This window comes from Scaptodrosophila lebanonensis, unplaced genomic scaffold (assembly GCF_003285725.1).
Source record: "Scaptodrosophila lebanonensis strain 11010-0011.00,11010-0021.00 unplaced genomic scaffold, SlebRS2 tig00000024-arrow-pilon, whole genome shotgun sequence".
Classification (NCBI taxonomy): Eukaryota; Metazoa; Arthropoda; class Insecta; order Diptera; family Drosophilidae; genus Scaptodrosophila; species Scaptodrosophila lebanonensis.
In genome coordinates, this window is record NW_022060538.1 from 13,299,138 (window position 1) to 13,317,293 (window position 18,156).

Consider the following 18,156-nt stretch of genomic DNA (forward strand, 5'->3'; position numbering starts at 1 on the left):
GGCGCACGCAGAAATCATGTTAGGCGAATTCTTACAAGTTTTAAGCCGCAACAGGGGCTGTCGTCGTCATTTTTGAGGGAACGCATGCGTTGATTGCACAAAGTCAAGCTTAAATGTCGTGAGGAAAGCTTTGCATATTTGTAAAAGTTTGCCCCTTTTTGAATGGGGTGCCCCCTTTTCCTTGTTTTGCTTGGCAAATTCTAAACAAATAATGATTTGGCCAGAGCTCGGATTTTAACCAAGTGTGTAGCAATTGCAGCAAATTGACAAAGTCGTGTGCCAATTGCCAAGTGGAAGTCGGAACAAGCTTGGTAACAGAAACAAAAACAGCAACAGCAACCGCCAATATCCGTGGACGGGTCAGATATGTTACAATCCAATTAGTGCGACGAGCAGCCAGTCGACAGTTGTCTTGTATAGCTCGCCCCGATTGATTTTCAAGTCTCAGACGTGCTTTGAACGCGCTGCACTACGGACGTGACGGCGCCTTTTGCCATTTGGAAACCAGAGCTGGATAATTGGCTGGTGTGCTAAAGTTAGGCCCGTCAAAGCGACGCGTGTCCTGTGGAAAGGACTGAGAAAGAAAAAAGTGCGCTGCTCATGCAAAGTGTCCAAAATCTGCCTTAAATTGAATAATACTAAGCCGAGTTTGTACTAAATGCCAATTATCGTGTGTGTCTGGGCTTAATCCAATTAACAAAATGGTGTGTATGGCTCGAGATGAGCACTTTAAAATTCAGTGCATATGGATTGTAGCGTAGATTTAATATCAAGGACATTCGATATGCTTGAGTGGCAAGACAAAAATCTGTAAGCAAGCCAGACATAGCATAGGCAGCCCTAAAAGTGAACAGTGCGAAAGTTTGTAAGGATGCCGGCTATTGAACTAATCAGCCTGCTGCAAGTAAACGCCGTATCACTGGCCTACGCCTTACTAGTTCCGAGAGTTACCGAGATACTCGATATTTTAATACTGGAAAATATATACATATGTATGTATTCAATAATTTAGTGTGAATTTGTCAAATGGGCATTTCAAGATGTGGGATAGCGAATATTTTTAAAAAATATATGAACTCTTATTTATATAAGTATGTCAACGAACTTGGGGGAAAGGTCTTTAATACGTTAGATGGATGTTTTTTCATAAGACCGCATGCCTTTTTATTATCCATATTTTGCCTTCGTCAGGGCCTCGAGTTTTTCTTCAAATTTGGCTATGCCTTTCTGACTATTACGCTCATTATCATGATCTGGATGTCCTTGGCACGGGCTTCGATGTTCAGTCGTGAGATGGAAGAGACGCGCTATCCGCCCTGTACCTATAATGTGATGTGCACATGCTCCAAGTCTTCGACCGATTTGGGCATAGTGCATTGCAAAAATGTGCCATTCCCTGCACTGCCGCGCATGGTTAATCAGTCTAAGGTTAGTAGGAAGTTTTTCGCATTATATATTTGAAATTGCATTGTTTGGATGAATGCGGGATAGGTTTTCATGCTGCATATGGAGAATACTGGCCTGCGAGAGATCGAACCATACTTTTTGCAATCGACGGGGATGTACCGTCTAAAGATATCCGGCAATCACATGACCGAAATACCCGATGATGCCTTTACTGGCTTGGAGCGGTCACTCTGGGAGCTCATACTGCCGCAAAATGATCTGGTCGAGATACCCTCAAAGTCGTTACGCCACTTGCAAAAGCTTCGCCATTTGGATCTCGGATATAATCACATAACGCACATACAGCATGATTCGTTTCGCGGCCTGGAGGACTCGCTGCAGACGCTGATCTTGCGTGAGAACTGCATCTCAATGCTGCAGTCGCATAGTTTCTCTGGCCTACTTATTCTAGAGACATTGGATCTCAGTGGAAATAATTTATTTGAGATTGATCCCACTGTCTTTGTCGATGGCATGCCTCGTCTGACGCGCCTTTTGCTCACGGACAACATTCTATCGGAAATACCGTACGATGCACTGGGACCGCTTAAAAGTCTGCGCACCCTGGACATTTCACATAACGTAATCTGGTCGCTGAGTGGCAACGAGACCTACGACATTAAGGCCAATACAAAACTGAATCTGGACAACTTGCATTTGGAGTATAATCATATTGATATGCTGCCCCCAAATTCTTTCAAGTACTTTGATGTTGTAAATCGCACATTCTTTGATGGCAACCCCATACATACATTGAAGGTGAGGGAAAGCCGAATCCTCGAATCCTCGAATCCTCGAGCCCTCTAACCCATTAATTATTATTCAAATCAATCCATAGGAAGATGCTTTCAAGCCGGCTCGCATACGTGAAATTTATATGCGCTACTGCGGCCTGACCAACATATCACCTGTAGCCTTCGACAGCCTGGTCAATAGTTTGCAGATTTTGGATCTGTCCGGCAACAATTTGACCAAACTGCATCACAAGCTCTTCAATAATTTCGATGTATTGAGGTGAGTTGGCGCTCAACCCTCCCGTAATGCGATTGTCATCGCCCTCCCTTCCCGCACATGCACGACACTGTACGGCTTCTCTGCATATAAGTATGTATATACATATGTATGTATATACTATATGTATGAAGATATAAACATACATGTGGGTTAGGTGTGTGACCTCCTTTCGTGAAACGGAAAGAAAGAGAACAAGAAAAAAGCCCCAAGAGAAATTAGCATTCATGCATTCATTCATTCTTGTCCACCCCCACCTGTGCAGGGTCATCAGCATGCGGGACAATAAAATCAAAATCCAGAAGCCCACCGAAACCTTCAATGCTATGCACTACACACTTCTCAAGCTGGATCTTAGCGGGGATCGCAATGATCCGACTAATTTGCAGACGTTACGCAAGTAAGTTACCTGCACGCACATCCGCTCTCCCTGCACCCCTCCTTACCCTTGCAAACCGTTTTGTATTTATTTGCAAAAAGTATGACCAGAATGCGGAACATGCGCTCACTCTCGATCTCCCGAATGGGCTCCGCATCAGTGGGGCCCGAGGACTTCAAGGACTTTGGTGTGGAGCTGGAGGACTTACAAATAACGCGAGCTGGCCTCTCGGGCATCCAATCGCACGCCTTCAAGCATGTGCGTGGCTTGAAGCGGCTCGATTTTAGTGAGAACGGCATCTCTAATATTGAAAATGATGCATTCCATGAGGTAGGATTGTATACATAGGTATAAACCTGCCCCAACACAGATTTATTTCCGCTTGCAGATCGGTCACTCGCTTATCTCGTTAAAAATGTCGCACGGCTATTCAGGCAGCGCTCTTCCTGCCGAGGCACTGCGTCATCTGACATCGCTGCAGGAGCTGGACTTTAGCAACAATCACATTAGCACGATGAGCGATACTAGCTTCCATTTTCTGAAGAATCTGCGTCTATTGGAGCTGCATGACAACCGTATTGAGCAGGTGCTTAAGGGCACATTCCAGGGAGATATACATTCTAAGCTGGAAGAGATTTCATTGCGTTTCAATCAAATGACGCAGGTCTCACAACACACTTTCTTCGATTTGGAAGCGTTGCGCAAGCTACAGCTGGATGATAACAAAATTGACAAGGTGGAACGTAGGGCGTTCATGAATTTGGATGAGCTGGAATATTTGAGTTTGCGCGGAAACAAGATGAGCAATTTGGCGGAGGAGTCTTTTCAGAATCTGCCCAAGCTGGAAATACTTGATATGGCCTTTAATAATTTGCCCAACTTCAACTTCGACTACTTCGATCAGGTTGGCACGCTTTCCAACTTGAATGTCAACGTGAGTCACAACCAGATCAGACAGCTCATGTACAACTCCTCGTGGAGTGGTCGCAACGAGCATGGTGAGTAGTAAATTATTAACAACTTTATATTTAAAAAGGTTAGCTTTATATGCGTCCTTTTTCAGGTGGAGTCTACCATTCAAATATTAAAATTCTGGATCTGTCGCACAATAATATCACGATCATACATCCCGGCTACTTTAGGCCTGCGGAGATCTCGCTGACGCATTTGCATTTGGGCTATAACTCATTAATGGTTTGTAGCTTTAGACCGTTTTACTCAGCAGCTCTATAAAGCCATGACTTATCAACAGAATACCACCCGCGATGTGTTTGGCAATATGCCACATCTTCAGTGGCTTGACTTGAGCTACAACTGGATACACGAACTAGACTTTGATGCTTTCAAGAATACCAAGCAACTGCAGCTAATCTACTTTGCTCACAACTACTTGACCGACATACCTCAGGACATCTTTAAGCCTATACAGTCTTTGCGGATCGTGGACTTTTCGCACAATCATTTGCGTGGTCTGCCGGACAATCTCTTCTACAATGGTGGCATGGAGAAGTGAGTGAGGATCTTTCAAGCTGCTATCCTTACTCAGAACTTCTTTATTTGTTTCAGATTGGATGTTTCCCATAACATGCTACTAAAGATACCCTCGTCTTCTCTGTCGAGCTTGGCTGCCCTCACTCTCTGTGAACTGCATCTGTCCAATAACTTTATATCAACCATTCATAGCATGGATTTATCCAACAAATTTCGGGTAAATGCAATACTCTTTTCTTAATGAAAGGGGAAATCTTATTTATTTTACCGGTCTACAGTCCCTGCGGTATCTAGACATCTCCTACAACTACTTGCTTCGTATTGACGATGCCGTGTTCGCCACCATGTCGAAATTGGCCGTGCTTGATCTTTCGCATAATCGTGATCTCAAGGTTATGGATAAATCGTTTATGGGATTGGAGAACTCGTTGATTAAGTTGGGCTTGGAAAATGTTTCGCTTAGCACTGTGCCTGAGATACGCCTGAAGTATTTGCGGGAGTTCCGTTTGGGTTACAATGAGTTGCCAAGCATACCGCAAGAGTTGGCCACAAACATGACAAATCTACGCATGCTTGATCTCTCCAACAACGATCTGACAAATGTGCCGCTAATGACGCAATCGCTGCCACATCTGCGGTAAGACACGGAATTTATACAAGTAGTTCGTATTTGATGTGATTATCATATTCAATTTGCAGTCGACTTATGCTTTCTGGAAATCCAATTACATCCCTGAACAACAACAGCTTCGATGGCGTGAATGAGGATCTAGAAATGCTAGACATTTCCAATTTCCGCCTGCACTATTTCGAATATGGATGCCTCGACTCACTGCCCCATCTGCGCTCACTCAAGCTAACAGCCTACTCTCATATGGAGCACTTTAATATTCCCCATTTGCTGCGACATCATCACAACATACGAGAACTATGGATTGAGGCCCCACAGCCATTCACTCGCATAGTTAAGAAGGGTTCGGGACCAACACAGGAAATGCAAACGTTGCAGCTGGGCATGCCAACGGATCTGCAACGGGAGATGGAAGGTCATTTACCATCAAAACTGACCAATCTGACATTCAGTGGACCACAGTTTACCAATCTCAATGAGCGCATTCTGCGGGTAGGTGTATTTGGAATCATTTTCCATATTTGTACGAAGTCAACTTATAGACTTCGGACCGATTAATATCTTAATATTATATCTTAATATTACATTCTATATTAATTTCTATTTTTTCAGGGCATGCGTTCCCCCTATTTATATATGCAATTGTTCAATACATCGCTGCAAGCGCTACCGCCGAACTTCTTCAAAAATATGGGACGTGTGCGCAATATCTCACTAGACATTCGCTATAATAATCGAAATCTGAAGAAGATTCCAAATCCGAATACAGGCTCCGTGCCATATTTGCCCAACAGCGTCTTCCTCACCGATCTCAAAATGTCTCACACAGATTTGAATTGCGACTGCGATTTGGGGTAATGAAGCAATATATATTTTCATAATTTAAAAAAAAACAAATATACCATTTTCTTCCTCTTGAAATAGATGGGTAGAGTATTGGCAACGCAAGCGCCGGCAGTACATCTGCTCTTCGCAAACCTGGACCGACACCGTCTTCCGCACGTTTATGAACTCGCCTTGTCAGGTGTATGGACGCCACAATTGCGATGATCATGACGACGATCTGCGCGAGGTGCGTTGTGATAATAAGGGCGGACAGCAGCTTATGGAAGTAGGTATCTACGTAAATATTGTGTCATAGCGGATCTTCAACTCTTTGCTGCCGATTCTTTGCAGGCACTGAAATTTGATTTGGAATGTGGCTGGGATAACGCGTCCTGCAGAGAGACTGTCCTTATGGTCATGGTCGTGTGCCTGGCTTTTATATTTTGGATGTGACTTCTGTACTTTGCATATAAGACGTCCACCGACTTTTACAAAATTCTAGAGCAGGTCTACGGCCGGCCGGTCATATAAGTTGGTCAGCAAACAATGCTTCCTAGTGTTTGTACCGATTGACGCCGTCTAGAGTTTAAGCGTGATGAGACTTTGAATCTTTCCCGGTTTTTAGATGTTCCATTTTAAACCTTGTAGCGTACCGAACAACTTGCTTCCCGGTTTTTCTTTAGTGATTTCCAACTAATCTTTTAGAGTCCTTGGCAACGCCTTATATGTAGTTCACCCCACCGTACCTCACTTAAGCCATTTATATGTATCTACCGCCCATTCCATGTTTATATATTTACTATGCGGACATTTACCGAAAAGAGTTTCGACTTTGGCAGATGACTGGATGGATTACTATATACCAAGAGGAAACTATTTTCGACTAATTATCCCTATTACTCGTATCTTAGCCGTTTTCATATCTTTATGCTCTAAGCATTTGTACTTAATCTTTTTATATTTACCACGTAGTCGCCTTAATATCTCTCTAACCAATTACGAGTATCTATCTCAACATTTAAGTTCAACCAAGTTAAATCCTAACCCATTTGCAACTAATTTAGTTAATTAAGTCACTTCGCTGCTTAAATGGTCCGAATTGAAAGTCTGTAAAATGTTTCACAAACATAATAAATATTAACTATAGGTTATACTTTGAGCTTTTGCATATATGAATCCGCGTATGTATACACATATATGTACATATATATACACACTATATGTATGTATATTGTATGGAACTTTTGGAAGCCCGAATCACTATATACAGAACTATAAGGTGGCTTCTATGCGCCGTAATTAGCTGTTGATTTTTGTAGGTCCTTTTTTGGGACCAGCGATGCATCGAGCGGGGCAGGTAGTTGATCGGACGGTTGTGTAGCGATCGAGCGGACTAAAGCTCAAATGGGGCAGCAACAACCTCATCAGCCTCTCGTTTATGCACTTTTCCAATACCAGTGGCGGGGGTGGGGGCCTCGGCGCGACCGCAGTACTGAATCTGTGGGTGGGAGGTTGCATGATGTGAGCTTGTGACATACATTTTAGATAGGTGGTATGGTCTTGAAGAGACTTTTTCAATAAAATACAAGAGAGAACGCTACAGTCGAGCTAATAACTCTTCTTAGACTTGACCGATTTGAAAAAAGACATTCGAAAGATAGATAATTGTGTATAGATTACGTGTGTAAAGTTTGGTTTACTTTGCTTTCAAAATGTGGTCAGTATTGAAGAAATTCTGTAGCGGGGATAGGGGGGAAATTAATAATAATAAAATAAACTCGTGTTGCCTAGAGACTAGGAGCATCTACAAAACAAGTTTCGTTTATGTGCGGTCAGTCATTTTTGAATTCCAGGCGTTCATCCAGACAGACGGATGGGCAGTCTAGTTCATGTCTAGTTCATGCGTAGGTCATGCTGAGTTAGAATATATGTATATGATTTATGGAGTCGGAGATGCGTTCTTCTGCCTGTTACATACTTTGTACAAACCTGATATATTCTTTTTACCCTACAGTGTACAAAAACATACTTTTAAAAACTTACAGATATTGTACAATTGAATCCTAAGACTGTATCGAATAACTATGTTTTGGTTTTGTGTGCGTAAGTGCTTAACTATTTTACCTGCTTTCCAATTAAATTTTCGAAACGTGGCCGCACAAAAGACCAGGCGCCCATGTTGCGATGCTCCTCCTGGCTCCAGATGAAGGCTGCATGGATAGCGTTTTGGAGTGGTTACTAGGAGAGTTGGTCAAGTCGAAAACTTACTCTGTACGTTGGCGTATTGCGCCAGCTGTGCTTGGAGCTCCTGCTGTGGGAAGGGACACAGGGATTCCAGACGGATAATAGCAGTGTCTAGGACCTCACGCTTCGCCCGCTCCTCGGCCAGATTATAATAGTGTTTGCCGCTGCAGATGATGACCTTGCGCACCTGCTCTGGCTGTACAGTAGTGTCACCTACGATGAATATTTTGCATTAGTTAGATGATGGGGGCCTCGGTGGCGTAGGGGATACAAGAGATCGTGGGTTCAAGCCCCAGAGCATGACCCCCGAACTAACTTTTTCCTCTCGACAAACTCCCTTCAACGTCGTGGTCATTCTAATAACCACCAAACACATCCATCCACGCTATCTGGACAGCACCAACAGTAACCCACCCAAGACACCTCTCCCCGGCGGCGACAAGTGGCAGCCCCACCACTGGGATAAGTCGCATTTGGCCAATCACCAGTTCGATTGACAATTCACTGATTACCGAAACTGATACAAGAGAAATAAACGGCTCCACTTCGATGACGACCATACGCATAAACGGACAAGAATCGGACAATGGAACGTGAGAACTCCAAAGGGACCATCCAGGCTAGCACAATTTGAAGGAGAAATGAACCTGGTGACGGACCACCCTTCAGACGGCCAGAAATAGAGTTCGATGGAAAAGCGCTTGTAGAAGCCCTAAGCTTCCAAGTGGAGTAAAAAGGAACTTAAAAAAAAGAGATGAAAACAAACGTATTAATGTTTGTAGCGCACCTAGAACATTGTGGAAGAATGTGCCCGGTTGAAAGTCTTCGTGGGTGGAGGTGGCAACTGGTAGACGCAGCAGCGTCTTGGGTGCGACCACAACCAGGGGCTTGCGGAAGTTGCGCGCCAGTTGTCGTCGCAGCACATGATAATATTGAGCTGGTGTTGTGGGATTAACAATGTGCACGTTGACATTGTCGCCATCGCGTGCAGTTTCCTTTGAGTCGCATAGCTGCAGGAAGCGTTCGATGCGGCAGGAGCTGTGCTCAGAGGCGGCTCCATCGTAGCCATGCGGTAGCAGAATGACTAAACCGTTCGACTCCATCCATTTAGCTGTGTGGTAGAGCGGGTAAGCCAATTTTGACATAGACTAGGTGGTTCTTGTAAATGCAACTCACTCTCGCCGGAGACCACAAACGCATCAATTATAATTTGAGCGCCGTTGGCAAAGTCCCCGAATTGTGCCTCCCAAATGATGAGGTTGTGTGGATTATCAGCAGCCATGCCATATTCAAATCCTAACACTGCCTCCTCAGACAGAATACTGTGCGCCACTTCTAAGCGACCGCCAAGACCTCCCTCCAAACTATTCAAAGGTATGAACATTTCGTTTGTCTTCTGATCCACCAGCATGACATGGCGATGGGAGAAAGTGCCACGACCAACATCCTCGCCACTGATGCGCACATTGTGGCCCTGATACAGGAGACTTCCAATGGCCAGTGTCTCGGCAGTGGACCAATCGATTTTGGAGCCAGCCTCCAGTTTTTTTAAGCGTGCAGTCACGTGTGTTTTCAACAAGTGCGGATGAATGTTCTGCAATGCAAGCGAATAGAAATGGAAAGACAAAAAAGAGGATCATTTCTTTATGAAGAAGGATGGTTGTGTAGTGGGATACTCACAAAGCTTGGCGCGAAGGCGACGCTTTGCTGGCCAATATAGTGCAGCAGACTGTAGTCCAGACCTGTATCCCAATACGTCAGTTCATTGTCGGGTGCCAGCTGGAGTCCTGCCCACTGCTGTTCGAAGAATGATGGTGGCGGCTGGTAGGTAGGAGCCAGGGACAACTCTTCGCCTAGATAGGCCATGTATCCATCGTGCAGCTCCTTTGCACGCTCCTTACTCAGCACGCCTTCTTCGGCTAGCGAGGCCGCGTATAAATCCGGCACAGATGTACGTTGATTTACAATTTTATAGAGCAGTGGATTGGTAAATGTTGGATCGTCCAGCTCGTTGTGACCCCAACGTCGAAAGCAGTTTAGATCGATGAAAACGTCCTTTCGGAATTCGCGTTGATAGCGGAAGGCCAAATTTGTGGCACCTGCCAGTGCCTCCGGATCATCGCCATTGACATGGATGACGGGCGCCTGTATGGCTTTGGCCAAGTCCGACGCATAGGCTGTGGATCGACCCCGTTCGCCAGGCGTCGTAAACCCAACCTGATTGTTGACAATGAGATGCAAGGTGCCACCCACCTCAAAGTGCGGGACATAGGCCATATTAAGGCACTCCTGATTTATGCCCTGACCGGCAAACGCTGCATCACCATGGAGTATCACATTAAGCACGTGCTGGCCAAACAGCTGGTTGCCAAAGGCGCCATCTTTCAAATGTTGCTGCTTGGAGCGCGTCTTGCCCATGGCCACAGGATTGGCTGCCTGCGAGCAGGAAACTCGTTTCAAAAATTTGATTTATGCGTATACAGTTTCCGGAAGTTTGAACAGCTTACCTCCAGATGCGAAGAATTCCGCACCATGCTGAACTGTATGCTTTTCCCAAGGACGTGCAGCTGCTCCGAAGTATCTGCGAAACCGAAGAAAATGCTTTGATTGAATTACGTATACGAGTATGCCGCGTGTGCCGGGGAAAGTTTAGTCGCACTTACGGAAGTGGCTTATGACGTCCGACATGGCCTCGATGTCGTCCGCGAATTCCGATGCGCCGCTCAGTTTTCGGAAAACTTTCGCCGGCCGCATGCTCAGCATTGCGGCCTGGAGGGCCGTGCGTCCCCGATGCGGCATTGCGAGTACGATGTGCGATAGGTCGGCTATGGGACAGAAAAGTTTTGAAGCAAAACAGATTAGGATTAAATAAGCAAGAGCGTGGTGGCTCATGATATGTGATCTGTCCCAAAGCACTATGGGATTAATCTACAACTTGTTGGAAAAGTAGGGAAGTAGCAGAAATGGGAATAGATTGTTGCTGTCCTAACGAGATATTCAAGTTCTAATCAAAGTAATGCTAAAATCAAGTCTGTATTATCCCGAAATAAAGTTTCATATTAATAAACTAAATGGAGCTTTTGATTTACATGTTGGTTGGAGCTGTTCTAATCTATAATTTTAACGCATTTTTGACTTACAAGTATATCGCTGTTGAAGAACCCTTGAGCACAGTTTCAACGCGAAAAATGCCAAAACTGTGAGAAAAGTAGTTTTCGGGACAGAAAGATGAACGGGCAGATGAGTAGGTGGTAAGAACAAGTAGCTGCCCCATGGTCTTTTGTTAAAGTTCTCACAACGTGCGGCGGAAAAGTGTAGATTACTTAGAGGCTGTCTGTTGAAAAAGTTCGCGAGCCGCACGCTCGTATTGAGTTTGGGGGTCGTTCTAATCGCATTACACGGGCGCCTCAACTTGCACGCATATCCAAACCCCTCGGCCCCCCAGGGCCACGCCCCTGCAGCACTCACCTTGCACACTGTCGCGGAGCAGCTGCCAAAAGAAGGCCATCATGGCTTCGGCTCCTTCGCCACCATACCGTTTGACAGTCGGAAATTTGAGAGCCATGAAATTATCCCATGCCTGCGACTTAATTAGCAGCTCAGCAATTTCACAGCGTGCCTCGGCGCTAAGCTGATGCTCGCCGAGGGCTTCGAAATGCAGTGCCAGCCATTCGCGCTCCTCCAGATTCTGGCAGTGGGATAAGCGGGAGAACTTTAATTTGAACACCTCTGTTACCATTTGTTTACCCTCCATGGCCTTACCTCAATGTATGAGAACTCGGCACTGACAGCTTTGCCACAGTAAATGCCATGGAGCAGTGCCTCCAGCTGCTCCACATTCTGGGGGATGGGGTGTGTGGGAGATGAGGCGGGCACATTTAACAGGCCAGTGATGCGCACAGGCTCATGCGTCTGGAGTCCATAAAATGCGGGATTTAATTCCTGCAGCTCGCTGGAAATGTGGTCGTGCAATAAAAAGCAAAATACAGACACCGAGAGTTGACAATGCGTACAAAGCAGAAGATGAGAGCGGAGCGATGAGGAGGATGTGGAGACAAGAGGGACAAGTGGGGGAAATGGAGGATCAGTCAACACAAAATATATGATAACGCTGGTCGCAAGCAGTCTGCTGTCTTTTTACCTTTGACTGGGTGCCGCTTTGATGCTGATGGGATTTACGGCTGCCAATTTGTGTCCATGTTGGCGAAATGCTTGCACCCACCGATAGACGTTGGCCTGTGAATTGCGCGACTCAAGGACCTCGTCAGTAACTGCAAACGGACACACACATGCGTAAACAATATAAATTTTAGGTTGTGTTATAAATTATTTAAAAAAAAAAGAAAAAGGATTCCCATGCATTACGACATTGTTCGCAATATCAAATGCGGCCTTAGAATTTATTGGCCTTTTATGGTATTTATTTTTTATGTGCCCTCTGCTAAGGCGAACCTAAAACTGTCTTACCATTTGTTCATAAACGAATGTCTGTGGGTGGGGGCTGGGGATGGTACTATATATGATGAAAAATTGCTACAGCCGCTTTTATTGTGTCTCATTTTATATATACACATGTATATAGGGGTTTCGGTTGCTGGCTGCTTGCTCCTTCAATATCGCCATTGACAACTTGGACCCCAGCATAAGGTGTTTATGTGCTGACACCGTTAAAGTGTTATCCGCTTAAAGGCTTTACGTGCGCATCCTTAGATCTGACGGCTCACTTGATTATGCGATTACACGGCCATGACAGCAAATGCGATCAATACTACATTAATATTCCTACGAGTGTAAATGCACACGTTGTGCCGCCCGTCTACTTAGCATTGCATTAAAAATTAAATTTCATTACAAATGCATGCAATTTTTTCTTGAATTTCTTTTTGCTCATATATCAATTTATATAAAATATATTCATGCCTTGCCAGTGTTGCGGGGGTCAGCAGACTTGGTGAGTTCATGGCCATCGCTCAAAAGATGTCACAAACAGGGACAGCAACAGCTACACTAGGCGACAAAAGTGTGCACATTCTGTGTTTAACTTAACGAACTTAGTAAGCTGTGGAGTAACTTTATTGTTTTTGCTCTTTCTATTTACTTGCAATCTTATAAAAACGCCATTCTGTAAATACGTTTTAGCGAAATTATCACATAAATAATGTTGTCTACATACTTATATATTCAAGTGTAAAAATTGAAAAAGGGACTGACAGCCTAAACGGAAGTACTTCATTCATGAATGATGAATTATATTTGTTGCTAACAAAACATTTTAACTAGAAAGTACGCAAATATTATTGAGACGGCGTCATCGCCAAAGGATAACGCTGCCATTGACAGTTATGTATGAGCAACGTCCATAAATATTTACAAGATGTATGGTATATCCAATTTAAGCAGATTGGGGCGGGAAGGTGATGGAATTGGATTGAATGGAACCCTAATTGTGTTTTGAGTGATGATCGGATTTCCTTAGTAAATACAATTCGGCAGGAACACAGTAATTGATTCTCAACAATGGAAGGTCGGATTAAATATTGGTGTGTAATTCAAAAAAATGCTCTTCCAGTTTTCAAAATCGTATACATTTTGGAATTTTAGCAAGTATTTTAAAAATTTTGTTTTATATTTAAAAAAAATGCTCTTCCAGTTTTTGAAATTGTGTACATTTTGGAATTTTAACATGTATTTTTAAAATTTTGTTTCATATTTTTAAATATTTAGAAATGCTCAAGGAAGTTCACAATTTAAAGATAACGCTTTTTATTCCAAAGTGATTTCGAGATAGTAAAATAGCTCGTTAATTTTTGACAATTATTATTTAAATTTAGTTTAATTTAAAAATAAATCAAATAATGTATTAAAAAAAAGTATTTTCGGATTTTAATTTTAAGTTAAAAAGTTGGTTTTTAAACAAAAACTGTTTCTTTTTTTTTGTACATTACTACGGATGCTGTTTCCCAGTGGTAAGCAAGAATTTATAGTTTACTAAAACAAAAAAATCCTATTGGCTCTAAATAACAGTTAATGCCTGTGGTGTCCGGATCATGAGCTGTTCGCCCTCCTCACCGAGCAAAACCTGCAAAAAACCAGATAGATTCCGGCACAAAAATAGCGTCGCATTCCAGACTACCAGATAGTCCATTAACGACAATATGTTTTCCATGTTAGTGATATTTTGCAGTTTCCGCAATTGGTAGAGTTGCTTTGCATTGTTTCGAATTTAATTAAAATATTTACTTTTTTGTATTAAAACATTAGCACCCGTCACAACCATCATGACAGAACGCATGATTAAACGAATCCTATGCTACCATAAAATTTAACAATTGTCCTCCTTAGGACAGAACTTAAATAAAGAATAAAGATTTATAAATAAATAACAGCGTTTAGTTTTTGTCAACCCTGAGTTTTATTAAGAAGTCAGTTAAATTTTAGATTGTGCTGCTTCACTAAGTACTTGTAGCTCCTACCAACTTGATTGTTAAGTGAATTAAAGACTAGTCCGCAATCGAGGCACCCACTCGTCCATTACACACACACAAACAAGCATGTAGGAGTAGTTAATACTGTAAGACGTAAAAGCCGATGCTGCTGGCGATCCAAAATTCATTCAACAGCAGCCCAAAGGCGAAAACGCACTAAAAGGCCTCAAAGACAAGCGAACTCATTCAGCCATCACGCAAAGGCTGATGAAATGGTTTGGGGCTAAGGGATGTGGGGTCTGTCTGAGTGTGTGTGACTAAATCTGTGGGACCACTGGTTAATAAGATTGTTGGCCAATGGTGTGTCCAGTTGTGTGATAAGCGCTCCTGTTCACTGTTGCCCCTTGTATGTGAAGCTTTTGTCTGTTGCACTTTAATTTGAGCTGTTACCTCTGTGGTATTTGTTGTTGTTGTTGTTGTTGTGTGTCTGCCACTGCAAACGTTGCTATTGTACGCCCACAATATGTGTGGCAGCTCAGTGTGTGCTTTCAACAACACCTGAATTGGATGCCTTCTCAGTTGCGGAGCCATTGTGGCCTGGTTTCATTTTAATTAGTGCTGTTGTGTGTTGGATGTGTGTGTGTGTGTGTGTGTGTGTGTGTGTGTGCGTTTCTGTGCGTGCATCGGCTTGTTGCACACTTGTCTAATTGCTTTTGAATTTACCCCAAAACCAAAAATATTCATTTGGAACAAAAACATCAATTTAGCCAACGCTGGGGGTCGCTTGGCTCACACACAACATTGACGTAATTTAAACGCCTCCCAGATATGATAAGAACATATACAATAAACAGCAGATTAGCAAAAAAACACTCCAAAGAAAAAGTGTTCCATCAGCTGGCAACAGAGAATCAAGAGATAATAATTCACTCAAGTTATATTGAATGTGAAATACCCTTTACCCAAAAAAACCTTTGCCAAATCTAGGTGTTGCAAGCACTAAAAAGCATTTTTTTAGAATGGATTAGATTTAACTATTCTTTAACATTTTAAATAGTTTGGGTAAAAGAAAAAACAGCAACTCGTGTGCGCTGAGTTGCAGAAGTTGAACTCAAACACGTTAGAAGTGCAGACACACTCGTCCATCCAGGTATGTCCACAAGTGCAGCTGAAGATGGCCACGAGTTTGCTTCAATTGGCTTTGATCATTTGTTGATGCTGGCTCAGTAGTGACGTGGACGTGGACGCGGACGCGGACGCGGTGGTTTACGGAAGGGCGCTCAGAGAGAAGTGCGCAATGTTTGCAGTCCATTATGGAGCCCATTTAACATGACACTTGTTTGATCACTTCAGTTCACCGGTTTGTTGGTTTGTTTGTTTGCTGTGCTCATATCGTTTGTTTTTGCTCTCTCTTTTGTTGTGAGTGGAACTATTCCACTCCAACGCACACACACACGCACTTTAGAAGTCGTTGGCTTTTATCAAGAGCGATTGCTATCTTAACGGATGAAATTTTACGATTGAAGTCTTGGCAGCACAGCAACCAGATTAGCGTTTAAACAAGTAAATGTACGTGTTTATAGCATACATATAAGATTTACACTTTTCCTTTAAATGTACATAGTCGCCTACCTGTATAGACGCGCTTAGCTGCCGGTCGAAAGCCCCAGACGCCCTCTTCACTATGATAGCTTCGATGGGGACATGGGCGTGGTCGAGTGCTAAGAAAATGCGCGAGTTTTCTTTTCGACTGCACGAATTGACGCTGCATTTTCCTGCACAATTAGTAAATGGTTTATCAAATAATAATAATAACAAATTCTATATGATGCCGCTACTTCGATTCGCGTACGCACTCGTTCGAGATTGAGCTGCAACTGAGTGTATTTTTTGTTTTCATTTAGAATTTGACCCTCTCCACAGTTCTAGGCATGGCAAGCTGATAAGCAACTGAGTGGCAGAAGATCGCACACGCTCTTAAAGATCTCTGATATTTCTTATAGCATACTTTTAGGAGCAACGTGTTAAGAATTCATTCATGTGTTCGTGAAGAGTAAGTGACAATCAAATGAGTGGATTATAAACAAAAATTAAACATTCTGATTGTGTTACATTTACTAGAAAAATGGAAAACATTCCAGCGCCGCTACACAAATTACAACTGAAATGTACACCTAAATCTGTCTGTACACGGTGGATTGGTTCCAGAAAAACCGTGTAAAAAATACATTGCAAAAATATGTGAGCTTAAGCCCATTAAAATCTGTGAAAAAATAACGATTTATGTTTATTTTATTAAGCCACATATATACAAGTAATGTGCAAACCGACCCATATAAGAATGGTTTTCAGCTGTTTGTCAGCTCTGTGTTTTTATTTATTTATTTAGTGTTATTTTAAATCGTGCTAAATGGAATAAAGTAGTGTAACCATATATAAAATTTTTAATTTTCAAACCGTGTTAAATCAAAACCGTAAAAAAGACAGTATAAAACAGAATTAGGTGGTATTTAGTTAGCATTAGATAATATGCATTGTTAATTTTTAATGACTTGCGTACTAACTTAAAAGTAAAATTTTAACAAAATAAAAACCGACTGCAGATCTAGGGAATGCTTTGTTTATTAAGTAACAGCATCTTGTTCAGGAATAGAATTTTCAGCTATTTGGACTAAATAAGGTATGTGTAAGGTGGTTTTCTCATGGATGCCATTGGTGCTGAGGTAGAAAACACAAAAAAAATACAGACAAATTAATAATCCCCTCCTTTTTTTGAAGTCGGTTAAAAAATAACCTTATACTTGTAACGATAGGAGAGAGATTACCAAATTTAATAAATAAATAAATATTATTAAAACTCCATGGGACTTTACAAAGCATTTGTGCGTCTTTGCATCGCAAAGAAAAAAATATATGACGAGTATCTATTGGTCGGCTCCACTCCATCCTCTGTAGCTGCAATAACGCACAACCCACACACAAAACAATAGTGCCCTGTATTGCGTTTTTAAAAATAAATCTCCTGCAAACCGACTATCACAAACGTTAATGTAATTCATCGATTTATACACCAGCAAGCTGTACAATTAGTTATAATTATACATAAGTTGCATTGACCATCGACTAGCAGCTATGTATTTAATATGTTTATTGTATATATCAGACAATTATTTGTACTATTTCTCTAATAAATAATAATATGTATATTATTATTTACTTTATTGTCAAATAACATCCGGCTCTCTGAAGTAAAGACAAGAAACAGGACCTGAAAATTTGTGTTAAAGGCCGTAAAAAATGATATCAGAAACGCAAACAGACTGCTTTTACTTGAAAACCTTACTTCTGTTTGCTAGAGTTTTTACACATTTTATTGTTTTCGTGAAGTCAGAGAAAGTATTGTTTTGTTGAATTCCCTCCCCAGCCTAAGCATATTCCAAACATTTCCACATTTCTAAAGTCTGTACAGCTATTTTAAATGCATGCAGCTGTTACTCTTCTTAGCATTCGTGAAAAACAAAAGGAAATCTCAGCCAAGAGCACATATTGCAAGTTTTTATAAATGTGCCATGGCGTCTTTTCAAGTAGCCTTTTATATTTTCAGCCAATATTTCTTTTGCAATGACACATACATTCTGAAAGTAACAAGACGCCTCAATCGCAACTATAAATGTACTAATTGTTGACCGTTTCATAGCCTGTCG

The 18,156-nt window shown here is 42.3% G+C and overlaps 2 protein-coding genes across 3 annotated transcripts; one reads left to right on the forward strand and one right to left on the reverse strand.

Moving 5' to 3' along the window:
* The first annotated feature begins 462 nt into the window (after positions 1-462).
* LOC115620912 (chaoptin) lies at positions 463-6,888 on the forward strand. Of its 2 annotated transcripts, none has more exons than XM_030514407.1 (15): positions 463-704; positions 1,192-1,428; positions 1,492-2,205; positions 2,285-2,460; positions 2,723-2,857; positions 2,947-3,166; positions 3,225-3,834; positions 3,900-4,030; positions 4,089-4,345; positions 4,403-4,544; positions 4,606-4,964; positions 5,027-5,450; positions 5,571-5,812; positions 5,883-6,069; positions 6,135-6,888. In XM_030514407.1, exons 1-15 carry the CDS (start codon positions 702-704, stop codon positions 6,234-6,236), a joined length of 3,939 nt encoding a protein of 1,312 aa, XP_030370267.1. In that variant the 5' UTR covers positions 463-701; the 3' UTR covers positions 6,237-6,888. The 2 variants fall into 2 exon arrangements, with proteins under 2 accessions (XP_030370267.1, XP_030370266.1); XM_030514406.1 differs by having other exon boundaries at positions 2,938-3,166; positions 6,135-6,887.
* Positions 6,889-6,914: 26 nt separating this feature from the next.
* On the reverse strand, positions 6,915-16,223 carry LOC115620303 (probable 2-oxoglutarate dehydrogenase E1 component DHKTD1 homolog, mitochondrial). Its single transcript, XM_030513486.1, has 12 exons — positions 16,085-16,223; positions 12,169-12,298; positions 11,790-11,979; positions 11,496-11,715; positions 10,691-10,852; positions 10,535-10,608; positions 9,708-10,463; positions 9,204-9,621; positions 8,815-9,138; positions 8,052-8,240; positions 7,908-7,993; positions 6,915-7,281 (listed from the first exon to the last, which is right to left on the reverse strand). Exons 1-12 carry the CDS (start codon positions 16,221-16,223, stop codon positions 7,177-7,179), a joined length of 2,793 nt encoding a protein of 930 aa, XP_030369346.1. The 3' UTR covers positions 6,915-7,176.
* Between the last annotated feature and the right edge of the window lie 1,933 nt (positions 16,224-18,156).